The sequence below is a fragment of the Equus asinus genome, chromosome 1 (genome assembly GCF_041296235.1).
Source record: "Equus asinus isolate D_3611 breed Donkey chromosome 1, EquAss-T2T_v2, whole genome shotgun sequence".
NCBI lineage: Eukaryota > Metazoa > Chordata > Mammalia > Perissodactyla > Equidae > Equus > Equus asinus.
The window spans coordinates 203,653,824-203,670,688 of record NC_091790.1 but is presented as its reverse complement, the minus strand read 5'-3'; the positions used below and the strand labels follow the sequence as shown (position 1 = coordinate 203,670,688).

At 37.6% G+C, this 16,865-nt stretch overlaps 1 protein-coding gene across 14 annotated transcripts in view; it reads left to right on the top strand.

Moving 5' to 3' along the window:
* The window catches only part of KMT2C (lysine methyltransferase 2C), a 268,830-nt gene that overhangs the window by 67,887 nt on the left and 184,078 nt on the right, over window positions 1-16,865 (top strand). For all 14 annotated transcript variants that reach the window (XM_044765689.2, XM_070516758.1, XM_044765692.2 and 11 more), the window contains one exon: window positions 2,971-3,059. In XM_044765689.2, coding sequence (XP_044621624.1) covers window positions 2,971-3,059 — 89 coding nt within the window. The remainder of the gene's footprint in view (window positions 1-2,970; window positions 3,060-16,865) is intronic.

Here is a 16,865-nt window from a genome sequence, read left to right as displayed (position 1 = left end):
GGAAAAGAATTCTCTATGTTCTCTCTCTTCTTTTTAAAAACAAGATTGGCACCTGACCTAACATCTGTTGCCAATCTTTTTATTATCTTTTTCTTCTTCTTCCCAAAGCTCTTTAGTACATAGTTGTATATTCTAGATGTAGGTCCTTCTGGCTCTGCTGTGTGGGATGCTGCCCCTGCGTGGCTTGATGAGTGGTTCTAGGTCCGTACGCAGAATCCGAACCAGCAAAACCCTGAGGTTACACCGCAGAGTGTGCGAACTTAACTACTCAGCCACGGGGCCGACCCCAGGAAAGGAATTCTGATGGATTGGTGAATGTAAAAACCATGTCTTATTGGTACCAAAACCAAGAATAGGAGAAATAAGAAGGAAAGAAAAAAGCAAAGCAAAAATTAAAAATTTTTTTGTAAGGGATAAGTACCATAATGCAGACAACCAATAGATTGAGATATTGATATTGATATATCTATAAAATAGATTTAACAAGTTTGAAATAAAGCCAGTTGTGCCAAAAAATGATAACTTAGTCATGGTCAGGATAGTGGAGAGAGAAACTTAAAATAGGGTAGACATTAGTTTGGAAAATTAAGTGACAAAGCCCAGCTAAGCTTGCAGTTTCTTCAGTAATGAGAATATGATAAGAATACTTCAGGTCTCTATTGAAGTGTCTCCTACTCATATAAAATTTTATTTTATAAAGTTTATTTTATAAATCTCTTATTTAAAATGGTAGCTAGTCCTTCATTCTTTGCTTTATTTTCTTTCCTTAGTATTTTCTTCATGTTATGTGTGTTTTTATTTGTTTACAAGAGTAACAAATATTTCTTCTCATTAGGATGTAGTTTCCTAAAGGCAGGGATTTTGTTTTGTTTACCTCTGAATCCTGTAGTTTAACAGAGCGCACAGGAGGCTTGACTGAGTCATCTAAAGAAGCTTGTTAAATATGTTCTCCACGTACTTGCTTAAAATGCTTTTAACTACAGTTTTTTATCTCTTAGTTTCTGAGAGTGGGATGTTAAAATCTCCCATAATGATTGTGAATCTCTCATTTTGTGTTTGTTGTTCTCTAAATGTTTGCTTTATGTAATCTGAAGTTCTGTTGACTTATGTTATCCTGGTGAATTAGTCTTTTTATCATTAAATAATGATGGCCAAGTTTAAGCCATTTATATTTACTGTGAAAACTCATATTTGTATTTATTTTTTATCTTATATTCTATTTACCATGTATTTAATTCTGTCCTTTACTGCCTGCTGTTGATTTGGTCAAACTTTTCTCATCCTTTCTTTTCCCTTTGATTATTTTAAAATTTTCTTTTAAATTTAAACATAACTACTTGACTTAAATTCTAAACGTAATAATTCTCTCTCTTTGTCCATGAACAATAAAATCAACCTTAGAATGCTTTAGTCCTGATCACCCTTTCCCCAGGGCTTCGTCTTCTCTTATTTAGTTCTGCTTCCCCCCGACCCCCTGAAGTTGGAAATGGTACTATTTTGACTGATGTGTATGTTATATTGACAAATTTCTGATATTAAATCATACCTGCATTCTGATTATATTTACTAATATTTAGTTTAGTGTTTTTTTTTTTTTGTTTGTTTGAGGAAGATTAGCCCTGAGCTAACTGCTGCCAATCCTCCTCTTTTTGCTGAGGAAGACTGGCCCTGAGCTAACATCAGTGCCCATCTTCCTCTACTTTATATGTGGGACGCCTACCACAGCATGGCGTGCCGAGCACTACCATGTCCGTACCTGGTATCCGAACTGGCGAACCCCAGGCTGCCGAAGTGGAACGTGCGAAGTTTACCCCTGTGCCACCAGGCCAGCCCCTGGATTTTTTTCATCCATAATTTTTTGGATGTATTTGTTAGAATTTTGGTTCAAATGTTTCTTTTTAATATTTTAAGGGGTAGGGATGACTTATTGACAGTTTGCAGTTGTTCACCTATAAAAACATTTGGACTTTAACCACTTTAACTAAAAATTCTTATGTCTCCTTTATTGGTTTTGATTGATTAAAATATACTTTAAAAAATGTGATTTAAATGGATTTTCTAATGTTTAAAACAGCTTTTTGCCTAATTTTTTATATTGTTAAGCCTTTGTTTCTTATTTTCTGTTCTTTCAGTGTTTTTCAACTAAATACTGAGTTCATTTCTATCCTTTCAAGTAATGAAATAATTTAAAGCTCTGAAATTATCTGAATATTGCTTTTTCAATTTCTAAGTTTTTAAAATATATAATGTCTTGTTTTTTATTATTTTATATGTTTTTAATTTCTTTTTGTTGACTCATTTCTCTCCCTTATTTATGAGGCTTCAAAAATTTAAAGGCATTAGTTTTGTTCTTTGTAACTGCCTTGGGTTAAAGAATCTCACTTTTCTATGATTCTTATGTTTATTTTATTTTACTGAAGTGTTTGTAAAGTAAATTTCATTACACTTGTAAGGTGGGTATGACTAGATCATGTTTAATATTTAGAATTCCTTTTTGCGTGATCTGAGGGGTGTGCATCACTTTCACCTGTGTAAGCATCTTAAAAATACATACATCTGGGCATCACTCCTATCACTCCTCAATTTCCTTAGATACAGTGGTATAACCTGATGTGTACACTTTGAAAAACCCCGTTAGATGGAAAAACCACTACTCTTGACAGAGGGAGTCATCTCAAGGTCAGCTAAAAGAGGGACAAAGCCTAAAATGAAGAGTACTTAAAGAAGTGAGTTATGATGACACAGATATGTTAATGTGGGCCTGTCCTCACATTTATGTGTAAGGAAGGGCTGGATTTGAGGGAAAAATGATTATGAATTGTGATATTTACTATTTGATATGGTAAAACGTAGGAAAAATGGCCTAAATTATTTTGTTCTGTATACCTTTAACTTGTGCTTTGTGTTGAATATAATTCTAAGCCTTAAAATTTAACATTTAAATATATGTGTTTATTTCTTTGTCTGTAGGCCTCGAAGTAGAGGAAAATCTACAGTTGAAGATGAGGACAGCATGGATGGCCTGGAGACAACAGAAACAGAAAATATTGTGGAAACAGGTATCAACACTTCAAAAAAATTTTAATACATAATAATTTTCTCAGTTAGCATTTGTCTATATACTGAGTTCTAAAATTTCCATCTATTGAAATAGTTTAAGTAATGACAAACTGAAAAAACAGAGTTCTTTTTTCCTCCCTAAAGCCCAGATATAGTATAAATTATTTAATGTCTGTGGAGAAACGTTTTGTTAAAATTAAAACTGGAATGGATAGTAATTCCAGGCCGTTAGTATGATAGCTCATGGTATATTTCTGGCTTACACACCATGTAGTGTTTGTTTAAGGCTTATTGTGTTAGCGTGTGTGTGAGGTAAAAAATATGTCCCATTAGTGAATAATATTGTGAAATGCTGGGTTAAACCAGACCAAATACTTTCTGGTCTCCTGGACTTTTAGGTGCCTTAAATAAGCTAATGTGTATTTGGCACCTCCAAAGGGAAGATAGAGTAGGTTGCCCAAAGTAGTTTCCAAAATTTCCATAAAGTTAGTGATTTAATAATTTATCAAAGGAAGTAGGTTTCATCTTCTATTCAGAGCATATCTATACGAGATGGTCTCTCATTGGCAATATTTTTAACAGTTGTTGGATAGAGTTTAGTCATAGTGATAGAACTTTTCTCTGAAGTTGAATGTCTTCTTCATGCTTACCGAATGTCATATAGTTTTTAGAGAAGAGTTAGAAATTGCCATATCTTTCAAAATATAATTTTCCATAAAATATTTTTGATTGTTAAATGTTTTGCTGTTATACAGCTATGATTCTTAGAAAGCCTTCAAATGTCTACAATTCTCACCCCTCTTTCCAACAGGATCTAGGTAGCTAGAATGACAAGAGTGTAGCTTGGAAGTTCAGAATTCTACATTTCGCCCTTTGGTGCACATTCTTTACCACGTCACTTTGAACTTGAATTTATATATAAGTTCCCCACTAGTTCTTTTTTATGTGATGTTTTTCCTTCATTTAAATTTTTTCTGAAGTGTATACTGTTACTTCCTAGTGAAAAGCCTTTCAAGTTTCAAGTGACGTTTTTCAACTTAGTGATTATTTACAAGTTCCTTTCGACCAGTGTCCTCAGACCGTACCACAGGTCCCTTTTTGTTGCACTTAGCAGCTGTCTTCTTGAGTACTCTCCCTCATTCTCTAAGATTCAGCCCCTGCCTTTCTGTTGTCCTCTGCTTCTCCCATTGTCAATTTTAATAATCTATTCAATAGCCAGACCTCTTGCCTCCTTGATTTCCTCAAAAATCTTATTCCCCAGCCCACTTCAGCCATTCATTCTTATGCTCATGATTTAACCTTTGTCATTGTATCACTTACTAGGACAATTGCTTTTTCACTTCCAACATCTCAGTTTCAACTATCCTACCCTCTGACTACTACCTTTTCTTTTCCCAGCTCACTTTCTGCTAATATCTACACCACAGTAATTCTTCAACCATATCCCATCCTCCAATCCAGTGATCTGACTGATGAGGTTTGTCACTGTCCTTTTCCAGCTCAAATTATACGACCTGTCATTGCAGTCATTCTCTTAGACACCCTGAACTTCCTCTGCCTTCCTCCCACTGTTTTGTTTTCATATCAAAAGCCAAAGTCTGCATTTTAGCAGCTGAAAAACATCAACTCGCTGACTGATTTCTCTTTTACCACCTTCTCTTCTCTCGGCAAACTTCAGACACCTCCCATTTTTCATTCTTTAGTTGATGATCTTGCTTTCAGTGAAAAAAGAAAAAATAGAAGCAAGCAGGAAAGAAATTCCACGTTCACCCACCATCAAATCTTCTTGCCTGCTTGCATCTCTGCCCATATATCCTACCTTCCCTACTGTTAAAATGGGATGAAAAGTCTCTGTGGTTATCTAAGGGCAGCACTTCTGCTCGTGTCCTGGATTCTGTCCCCTTTCATCCGCAGTCGTGTGCAGCATGACGACGTTTCGGTCAGTGATGGGCTGCATATATGATGGCGGTCCTGTAAGGAGAGTACCATATAGCCCAGGTGTATAGTAGGCTAAACCATCCAGGTTTGTGCAAGTACACGCTCTGCTGTTTGCACAATGATGAAATTCCCTGACAGTGCATTTCTCAGAATGTATCCCTGTCATTAGGTGATGCATGGCTGTATTGTGGACCTCGTGCCTTCAGTTTTCCTTGGTTTCCTGCATCATGAATTTCCTCTTTCAGGGAATCATTTCCATTAGCATTGAACGTGCTGCAGCACCACCCTTCTTATGCACAAAGAACTCTTGATCTGACATCCCCTTTCAGCTACTGTATTGCTTCTGTGCTCATCTTAGAGCAAAAATCCTTGAAAGAGTTGTCCATGCTCATTGTCGGTAGTTATTTTTGACCACTTTTTCCGTGAACCTACTTTAATCAAGCTTTCTTCCTCCTGCTGTACTGAAATTGTTCTTGTCATGTCATCCATAATCGTATATTACCAAAACCAGCTTTTATTCTTTGTCCACGTTAACTATCCCATATCATTTCATAGAGCTAACCACTTTCAAGAGTGAAACTCTTTTTTTTTATGGTAAGGAAGATTCACCCTGAGCCAGGATCCATTGCCAATTTTCCTCCTCCTTTGCTTGAGGAAGATTAACCCTGAGCTAACGTCTCTGCCAGTCCTCCTCTATTTCGTATGTAGGATGCCTCCACAGCATGGCCGATAAGTGGAGTAGGTCCATGCCCCAGATCCAAACCCGCGAACCCAGGCTGCCAAAGTGGAGCGCAGAACTTTAATCATTTAGCCCTGGGGCCGACCCCTGTGAAACTCTTCTTTTTGCTGGACTTTTAGGACACCATATTCTCTTGGTTTTCTTCTCACCTCACTGGTTTCTCTCCATTCTCTTTTGCTCATCTTCTCACACATTAGGTAGTCTCATTCAGTTTAATTGCTCTGAATATTATCTATGTGCTGGTGACTCTAAAAATTTATATTGCCAGCTCTTTTCTTGCTTTGAACACAACCTGTATCTCCAGCTTCCTTAATAACAACTCCTCTGAGATGTCTAAAGGGGATCTCAAACGTAATGTGTTTTCTATGGAGCTGTTTATTGTTATCCTGAAACTTTCTCCGCTTCCAGTGTTCCCACCTCAGTAAATGACATCATGTATTGTTTTGGCTAAAAATATGGAGCCCGTTAGAAAATGCTTTGGCCTTTACCCTCATAGTATATGCTCATTTCAAACCCTTTTCTTCTCCTCCACTGCTGTCACTCCAGAACTTGCCTCCTTCGTCCTTGGGTGGACTGCTGCAAGAGCCTCCTAACTGGTGCCCCTGCTTTTACTCCTGCCCCATTCTAGTCTTATTCTCCATAGTAGCCAGCGTGGTCTTTTCAGACCCAAAGGAAGAGTCTTTTACCTCACTTCTGTCAATCATCCACAGCCTCCGGTGATACTTAAAATGCAATCCGAAGTCCATACCATGACTACTAATCTGACCTTGGGTACCTGTCCAGCCACATCTTCTGTCCGTCCTGTCTCCTCCTGCTCCCTCCACTGGGCTCCACCCATACGACCTCCCTGCTATTCCCAGAGTTCATAACTGTGTTCGTTTCTCAGGCATTTACACTTTCTGTCATCTTTGCTTGGAACACCTTTCTCGCAGTTATTCATATAGCTTATTCACCTTACTTCAGTCAAATCTCTGGTTGCTCTCTCCTCAGAGGCCTTTCTTGACTAACCTGCCCAAAAAGCAACACTTGTCACTCTCTCCTTCTGCTTTACTTCCTCTGTTAGTATTTAACAAATAGGACATTACATTATGTATTTGTTTATTGTGTGCCTTCTGCTTTAGAATGTAAGCTTCATGAGGTCAGGGATTTATCTTGTTCATTGATTCATTCCTTGTGCCTAGAATACTTCCAGGCACCTAGTAGGCATCAATTCACTAATTGAAGCAGTGTTTATGTTCTTATAGTTTCCTTTTTATGTTTTCTTTTGGTGAGGAAGATTGGCCCTGAGCTAACGTCTGTTGCCAATCTTCCTCTTTTTCCTTGAGGAAGATTGGCCCTGAGCTAACATCCGTGCCAGTCTTCCTCTATTTTGTGTGTGGGATGCCTCCACAGTATGGCTTGATAAGCAATGTGTAGGTCCACACCCAGGAATCAAATCCACGAACCCTAGGCAGCTGAAAGTGGAGCATGCAAACTTAACCACTACGCCACTGGGATGGCCCCTCCTTTTTGTATTTTCTAAGCTACTGCTGTTCTTGCAGTATCACCACAAAACTGAAATTCTGGCATTTAAGTTTTTCTTACTTGAAGAATAGGAAACTTCTGAGTCCTTTTTCACATCATCTCAGAATATTTCAAAGCTCATTACTCTTTGGCAGCAGTAGTGTTGAGGCTCGTCTTTAATGCTCTCTGCCCCAAGATATGAGATCACCTGTTCTCTGAGGACTCCCAGTTCTTTTAGTGGAGAATAGCATTTAAGATAAGAATCTGGGCTCTAGGGATGCGTGTCATGTTGTTTCTGTTGGGAATTAGCTGTGCCAGTCCATTTTAGGGATATGCTGGCAATTACATAGGTGGGATGTATACTTGTGCTTATAAATACGAGTGCATATTGATAGTCTCAGTTTACCTCTAGCTTAATTTCTGTTTAATAGACATTAGTTTTTAGAGCAGTTATAGGTTCACAGCAAAATGGAGTGGAAGGCACAGATATTTTCCGTATACCTCCTGCCCCCACACATGTGTAGCCTGTCAATTATCAACATCCCTCACCAGCATGGTTCATTTGTTACGACTGAGGAAACTATATTGACACATCATTATCACTGTAAGTCCATACATTTAACTTTGGGCTCACTCCTGGTGATGTACCTTCTTTGGGTTTGGACAAAAGTATAATGACATGTATCCATCATTACAGTGTCATACAAAGTAGGTTTCACTGCAGTAAACATCTGCTGGCTCCACCTGTTCATCCTCCTTCCCCTCTACCCCCTGGCAACCATTGTTCCTTTTCCTGTCTCCGTAGTTGGCCTTTTTCAGAATCCCATGCAGTATGTCGCCTTTTCATACTGGCTCCTTTCACTCAGTAATATGCATTTAAGCTTCTTTTCATGGCTTGCTAGCTCATTTCTTTTATTGCTGAATAATATTCTGTCGTATGTATGTACAACAGTTTGTTTGTCCATTCTCCTGCTGAAGGACTTCTTGGTTGCTTCCAAGTTTTGGCAGTTATGAATAAAGCTGCTATAAACATCTGTGTGCAGGTTTTTGTGTGGACATAAGTTTTCAGCTTCTTCTGGTAAATATCAAGGAATGTGATTACTGGATCATATGGTAAGAGTATGTTTACTTTTGTAAGAAACTGCCAAACTGTCTGCACCATTTTGTATTCTTACCAGCAGTCTGTGAAAGTTCCTATTGCTCCACAGCCTCACCAGCATTTGGAGTTGTCAGTGTTCTGGATTGTAGTAGTATCTCATTGTTTTAATTTACATTGCCTGATAAACATGTTATGTGGAGCATCTTTCTTTCTTTCTTTCTTATTTATTTATTTATTTTTTTGGTGAGGAAGATTGGCCCTGAGCTAACATCTGTTGCCAATCTCCCTCCTTTCTTTTCCCCTCCCTCAAGCCCCAGTACATAGTTGTATCCTAGGTGTAGATCATTCTAGTTCATCTTTATGGGTTGCCGTCACAGCATGGCTTGATGAGCAGTGTGTAGTTCCGTGCTCAGGATTCAAGCCAGCAAACCCTGGGCTGCTGAAGTGGAGTGTGAACTTAACCACTCAGCCATGGGGCCAGCCCCTGGAGCATCATTCACCTGCTTATTTGCCATCTGTTTATCTTCTTTGGTGAGGTGTCTGTTAAAGGCTTGGCTTGCTTTTTAATTAAGTTGTTTATTTTCTTATTGTTGTGTTTTAAGAGTTCTTTATATATTTTGGATCAAAGTCCTTTATCAGATACATGTTTTGCAAATATTTTCTCCCAGTCTGTAGGCTTCTCTTTTTATCCTCTTGACAATGTTTTTCACAGCACAGAAATTTTATTTATGTTTTTTTTTTTTTGAGGAAGATTAGCCCTGAGCTAACTGCTGCCAATCCTCCTCTTTTTTGCTGAGGAAGACTGGCCCTGAGCTAACATCTGTGTCCATCTTCCTTTAGTTTATATGTGGGACACCTGCCACAGCATGGTTTGCCACGCAGTGCCGTGTCCCACCTGGGGTCTGAACCGGGGAACCCTGGGCCACCGAAGTGGAATGTGTGTACTTAAGTGCTGTGTCACCGGGCTGGCCCCAACAGAACAGAAATTTTTAATTTTAATGAAGTCTAGTTTATCAGTTGTTTCTTTCATGTATCATGCCTTTGGTCTCGTATCTAAAAAGTCATTGCCAAACCCAAGGTCACCTAGGTTTTCTCCTTTGTTATCTTCTAGGAGTTTTATAGTTTTGCATTTCACATTTAGGTCTGTGGTTCATTTGGAGTTAGTTTTTGTGAAGGGTGTAAGGTCTGTGTCTTGATTGATTTGTGTGTGTGCGTGTGTGTGTATGTCCAGTTATTCTAGCACTGTTTGTTGGAAAGACTCTCTTCTCTCCATTGTATTGCCATTGCTGCTTTCTCAGAGATCAGTTACGTATATTTATGTGGGTCTATTTCTAGGCTCTGTTCTGTTCCGTTGATGTACTTGTCTGTTCCTTTGCCAATACTATACAGGCATACCGTGTTTTATTGTGCTTCACATTATTGTGCTTTGCAGATATTGCATTTTTTACAAATTGAAGGTTTGTGACAACCCTATGTTGAACAAGTCTATCAGTGCCATTTTTCTAACAGCATTTGCATTTTTTAGTAATAAAGGATTTTCAAATTAAGATATATACATTGTTCTTTTAGACATAATGCTATTGTATAGTTAATAGACTATGGTATAGTGCAAACGTAACTTTTATATGCACTGGGAAAGCCAAAAGTTTGTGTGACTTGTTCATTTTATTGTGATACTGACTTGACTGCAGTGCTCTGGAAGTGAACCCACACTATCTCCGAGGTATACAATCTTGATTACTGTAGCTTTTTAGTAAGTCTTGAAGTCAGATAGTGTCAGTTCTCCAACTTTGTTCTTCTCCTTCAATATTGTGTTGGCTATTCTGGATCTTTTGCTTCTCCTATAAATTTTAGAATTAGTTTGTCAATATCTACAAAATAACTTGCTGGGATTTTGGTTAGCATTGCATCAAATCTATAGATCAAATTAGGAAGAACTGATGTCTTGACAATATGGAGTCTTCCAATCCATGAATGTGGAATATCTCTCCATTTATTTAGTTATTCTTTGATTTCTTTCATCAGTTTTGTAATTTTCATCAGATAGATCTTATACATGTTTTGTTAGATTATACCTAAGTATTTCATTTTGTGGGGGTGCTAATGGAAATGGTGTTTTTTCTTTTTTAAATTTCAAATTCCACTTGTTCATTGCTGGTGTATAGGAAAGTGATTGACTTTTGAATATTAACCTTGTATCCTGAAGCCTTGCTATAATTGCTTATTAGTTCCAGAAGTTGTTTTTGTCCGTTCTTTCGGATTTCTACATAGATAATCAAGAAATCTGTGAAGAAAGATAGTTTCATTTCACTCTTCCTACTCAGTATACCTTTTATTTCCTTTTCTGGTCTTACTGCAATAGCTAGAACTTCCAGTATGATGTTGAAAAAGGAATGGTAAGAGGGGGAAATCTTTGCCTTGTTCCTCATCTCAATGGGAAAGCTTCTAGTTGCTCACCATTAAATATGATGTTGGCTGTAGGTTTTTTGTAGCAACTCTATCAAGTTGAGGAAGTTCCCCTCTATTCTTAGTTTCCTGAGGATTCTTTTATCATGAATGTGTGTTGGATTTTGTCAAGTGCTTTTTCTGCATCTATTGATATGATTATTGTTTTTTAATCTATTGATGTGATGGATTACTTTAATTGATTTTCAAATGCTGAACCAGCCTTGCCTACTTGGGATAAATCTCACTTATTCGTTTTGTATAATTCTTTTTATACATTTTTTGATTTTATTTGCTAATATTTTGTTGAGGATTTTTACATCTATGGTCATGAGAGAGATTGGTGTGTAGTTTTGTGGGGTTTTTTTGTTTGTCTTATAATGTTTTGTTTTTTGTGTTAGGAGAAAGCAGAGCTCATAGAATGAGTTAGGAAGCGTACCCTCTGTTTCTGTCTTCCGGAAGAGGTTGTAGAGAATTAGTATAATATGTTTCTGAAGTGTTTGGTAGAATTCACCAGTGAAGCCAAATGGGCTGGTGCTTTCTGTTTAGAAGGTTATTAATTATTGGTTCAATTTCTTTTTACAGATATAGGCATATTCAGATTGTCCCTTTCTTTTTGTGATGGGTGTTGGCAAAGTGTGTCTTTCAACGAATTGGTCCGTTTCATCTAGGCTATCAAATTTGTGGGCAGAGAGTTGTTGATAGTATTCCTTTATCATTCTTTTAATGTCCATGGGACCTGTAGTGATGCTCCTTCTTTAATTTCTGATATTAGTAATTTGTGTCCTCTCTCCTTTTTTGTTAGTTAACTTGGCTAGAGGCTTATTGATTCAGAGAGCCAGCTTTTGGTTTAGTTGATATTTCTCTCTTGATTTTCTCTTTTCAGTTTCATTGATTTCTGCTCTAATTTTTATTTCTTTTCTTCTGCTTGCTTTGGATTTAATTTGCTCTTATTTTTCTAGTTTCAAAAATGGAAACTTAGCTGACTGATTTTAGATCTTTCTTGTTTTCTCATATGTGCATTCAATGCTATAAATTTCCCTCAAAGCACTGTTTTCACTGCATTCCGCAGATTTTGATAAATTGTTTTCGTTATCATTTACTTCGAAATATTTAAAATTTCTCTTGAAATTTCTTATTTGACCCATGTGTTACTTAGAATTCTTTCGCTTAACCTCCAGATGTCTTGGGTTTTCCAGCTAGCTTTCTGTTTGTAGTTTAATTCCACTGTGATCTGAGAGCAGACATTGTATGATTTCTGTTAGTTCAAATTCGTTTCATGGCACAGAATGTGGTCTATTGGTGAATATTCCGTGTGAGCTGGAGAAGAATGTGTATTCATTCTGCTGTTGTTGGATCAAATAGTCTATAGAGGTCTATTATATCCAGTTGATTATTTGATGGTGTTGATTTTAACTGTGTCCTTAAGATTGTCTGCCTACTGGATCTGTTTATTTCTGATAGATGAATCCTCATATATAGTAGTGGATTCATATATTTGTACTTGTAGTTCTATTAGTTTTTCCTAATATATTTTGACACTCTATTGTTAGGTGCATATGTGTTAAGGATAGTTCTTGGAGAATTGATTCCTTTCTCATTATGTAATGCTCCTCTGTATCCCTGATAACTTTGCTTGCTATGAAATCTGCTGTGTCTGAATTTAATATAGCTTCTCCTGCTTTCTTGTGATCTGAAATCTACACTCTTAGCAAATTTCCAGTATTCAATATAGTATTATTAATTATAGTCATCATGCCAGTACATTAGGTCTCTAGACTTATTCGTCCTATATAACTGCAACTTCATACCCTTTGACCAACATCTCCTCATTTCCCCCATCACCAGCCCCTGGTAGAACTACTGTGCTACTCTCTGCCCAACTTTACTTTTTTTTATTATAACTTTGACTGGTTTGTTAGTTTCTCTAGGCTATAGATTTTTCAAATTCCCACTGGGGGGAGCTTTTCACAAATTATCCGTGGTACATCACTTCCATTTTCAACAATCTAAAGAGTTGGTGAGCATTTGCTTGAATCCTTCCTTCCATATTTTAATTAATACAAGGTTAGACAACATCTTCAGCCTATACCGTCAACAGTTTTATCCAGCACTCTTAATTCATACTAGATGTGAGGCTTGCTCAGGGGACCTCATTTCTCACAAAGGAAGGGCATACTCAAACTGAGTGTGTGCCTGTGTCTTGGCTTTCACTTTGTATAGACCAATCTCTCAATCACTCAAGTCTTTTTCTAAGAATCACCTCTTCTCCTTGTCTCTCTGAATACCTACCCCATCCTCCTTTTCAGAAGTTCGGCCTGGGTCATTAGACTTGACTAAGCCTATTTGTCTAGAGTTTTTACGTAGCCTGAAGTGTCTGTACCTTACTTCTATGGGGAGACATTTTGAATGGGTATTGTTTCACCTTTAAGTCTAGACGTGATAGTTAATCATTCTTTATCTCTGGAAGAGTCTAGCAGATCAGGAAGCAAAGCTTGTCACTAAAAGCCCTAACAAGTTTTTGTTGTTGTTGGCCCTGAGCAAACATCTGTTGCCAATCTTCCTCTTTTTGCTTGAGGAAGATTGTCCCTGACTAACACCTGTGCCGTTCTTCCACGGTTTTGTATGTGGGATGCTGCTACAGCATGGCTTGATGAGTGGTGTGTGTAGGTTTGTACTCAGGATCTGAATTGGCGAACCCCGGGCTGCTGAAGCAGAGTGTGTGAACTTAACCACTGTGCCACCTGGCTGGCTCCCTAACAGGTTTTTGTTTGTTTAGCCTTGTTTGCTTTTTCCATTACCCTCAAAACTCCTTTGTGCTATCCCTTTAAAGTCACATCTTCCCCTCCCTAACCCCTGGCAACCACTGATGTGTTCTCTCTCACTATAATTTTGTCTCTGAGAATGCTGTATAAATGAAATCATATAAAATGTAACCTTCTGAAACTGGCTTCTTTCATTCAGTTTAATATCTAGGAGGTTTATCCAGATTGTTATATGTATCAATATAGGTTATTTCTATTTATTGCTGAGTGCTGTTACTTTGTATAGATGTACCACAATTTGTTGAACCATTCACCTGTTGAAGGACAGCTGAGTAGTTCCTAGTTTTTGGCTATCCGGAAAAGCTATGAACATTCATGTATAGGTTTTTCTGTAGAAATAGGTTTTTCTAAGTGTTAGTCTCCCAACTTTATTTTTTTTCGAAGCTGTTTTAGCCATTCGTTTTCCTTTGCCCTTTCATATAAATTTTAGAATCAGCTTGTCTTTAATTACAAATAATCCTACTGGCATTTTCATTGAAATGGTGTTTAAGCCTGCAGGTCATTTTGGGGAGAATTGCATCTTTACTGTGTTGAGTCTTCCATTCTGTGAACTTGAGAAGTCTCTCCATTTGGGGGCTTCTTTGATTTCTTTCTTTCATTGGTGTTTTGTAATTTTCATTATATGGATCCTGTTCATGTTTTGTTAGAGTTACACCAATTATTTCATGTCTTGGGGAGCTATTGTAAATGATACATTTTTAAAAAGTTATTTCCAGTTATACATTGCTAATATATAAAAATTTGATTTATTTTTGTATGTTTGCCTTGTACTTTGCAATCTTGATAAATTTACTTATTTGTCTCATGTTAGCTGTTGAAATTTTTGTGGATGTCCTTTCCAGCCTCTGGAGTAAATGTTTAATTCTTTAATTTTCTTTATTTACTAAAATGGGAAAAAAAAGTGTTTAAGGCTGGAGTCATCTTTTCTCCTAATAAGTTTTCTAGTGTTTTATGTAGGTTTGGATATTAATTATTTTTATTATCCTTAATTTCTAAATGCTTTTCAGTTGTACTTTTGATCACTTCCCTGACTTGGGAGGTGTTTGGGAAAGTTTCCAAGTATTTGTGTGGATTTTCTCCTTGTTTTTGTTACTAATTTCTATTCCTTTGTTTTTTTGCTGAGGAAGATTCGCCCTGAGCTTACATCTGTGTTAATCTTCCTCTGTTTTGTATGTGGGTTGCTGCTACTGCATGGCTGCTGACGAATGGTGTAGATAAGTGCCCCAGAACCAAACCCAGGCCGCCGAAGCAGAGTGCACTGAACTTAACCACTAGGCCACGGGGCCGGCCCCATTCATTTCTAATTTTATTATATTATGTTGGCTTTGTACACTTCTTACATTTTGGAATTTGAGGTTTCTTGAAGTCTTCATTAGTTTTGGAAAACTCTCAGCTATTGTATATTTAGATACTACTTTTGCATCATTCTTTCCTTCTTCTCTCTAGTTAAATGCTCTTTAGACTGTATCACTGTGTATGTTGCCATTTACCCTCTTTTTTGTATTTTTTATCTTTGCGTCCCTCTGTCTTTTATTCTAGGCAGATCATTTTAGCTAGATGTTCCAGTTTACTTATCCCCTTTTGGCTTTGTCTCGTCTGCTGTTAAACATATTACCTAAGTCCATTTACTATATTTTAAAATTTATTATTCTTTTAAAAATTTGCAGCATTATTATTATTTTTTAAGATTGGCACTTGAGCTAATGTCTGTTGCCAATCTTTAATTTTTCCTTCTTCTTCTCCCCAAAGAGCCCCAGTACATAGCTGTATATTCTAGTTGTATGTCCTTCTGGTTCTGCTCTGTGGGACGCTGCCTCAGCATGGCCTGATGAGTGGTGCCATGTCCATGTCCAGGATCTGAACCAGCAAAACCCTGGGCCGCTGAAACAGAGCATGCCAACTTAACCACTCGGCTACAGGGCCAGCCCTGCAGCATTACTTTTTATAGTTTCTAGTTCCCTCTGGAAAATGTTAATGTTTGGGTTTTATTACCTTTAACACAGTAAATACAGTTGGTTTAAAGTTTTTGTTTGATTATTCCAGTGTCTGGATTCTTTTGGCTCTGTTGTATTTGTTTTGCTCATTCTTGCTCATGTCTTCTTGTCTCCTCATGTAACTGGTTATCTGTGCTTGTGTGCTTGATAGTGTATTTGACAGTTTATTTGTAGAAGTAAATTGGTGTTTTTTTCCCCTCCAAAGACAGTTTTTCTCTGATTTTTTCCAGGTACCTAAGGGCACTAGTAATCTAGGACCACCTCCGTTCAGTTTCATGGCTGTAGTTTCTGTTCTAAGCATGTGACTTGAAGCTGTGCAACAGTCCTTGCAAGGATTGGTTTGTTTCTGGTTCACTCTTACTCTTACTGTCCAGCCTTTTGTGGTTCCTGCCATCCCTGAGCCCCTACCCCTGGATGGTTGTAGACTTCTGGGACCAGTTATGAGTCTGTCAAAAGTCAAGTGCAGTCTCTTTGTTGCCTCTTCCTGTGTGGCTGACACCCCCATGGGAATTGCAGCCCTGAATGCCCACCTCACGTTCCTCTCTGCTTGTGTCCATGAGCTTTGTCTGGCAACTCCTTATTACCTTGTTAGTTTTTTGATGCTTTGAAGACTTATTTACTTCTTAAAATATTTCACTCAACTTTCTTATTTGTCTTCAGTGGGAGGGTTGTTCCAAAGTACCTAGTCTGCTATTAGTGGAAATAGATGTTCTCTGGAGTTTTGTTTGAATCCTAATATGTGGTTAATTTACATAAATGTTTTCTGGGCACTTGAATATATAGCCCATTTTGTCCCCTTGGATAGTGTATGAAACTTGATATCCATTTATTAGATTTAGTCAGTTAGGATATTGTTATTAAAAGTAAAATAACTCAAATTCCAAGAAAGAAGGAAATGTATGGGTCATGTATTGTCATGTTCAGGGTGAGATGGGTTTGAGTTGGCTTAATTCAGGCTCACTGTTGTCACAAAGTGCTTGGTTTGTTGCAACTCTGGACCTTTTTTTTTTTTTTTTTGTGGCTGGCTCCTCTTGATGGAAGATGGTTGCCTGCAGTCTTGGGTGTTATATGATTTCCTGTCCGTATCCAAGCAGAGGGAGCATGTCTCTATCAGCTAAACAGGATTCTTGGACCAGTTTAGATTGTATGTCTGTCTCTTACTCAGTCCTTTCAAAGTAAACCAATCTGTGGAATCTCAGTGCAATAGTGAGAGCTCACTCCTGGAGACAGGAATAGGAGCAGCACGATGGCTTCAATGGCAG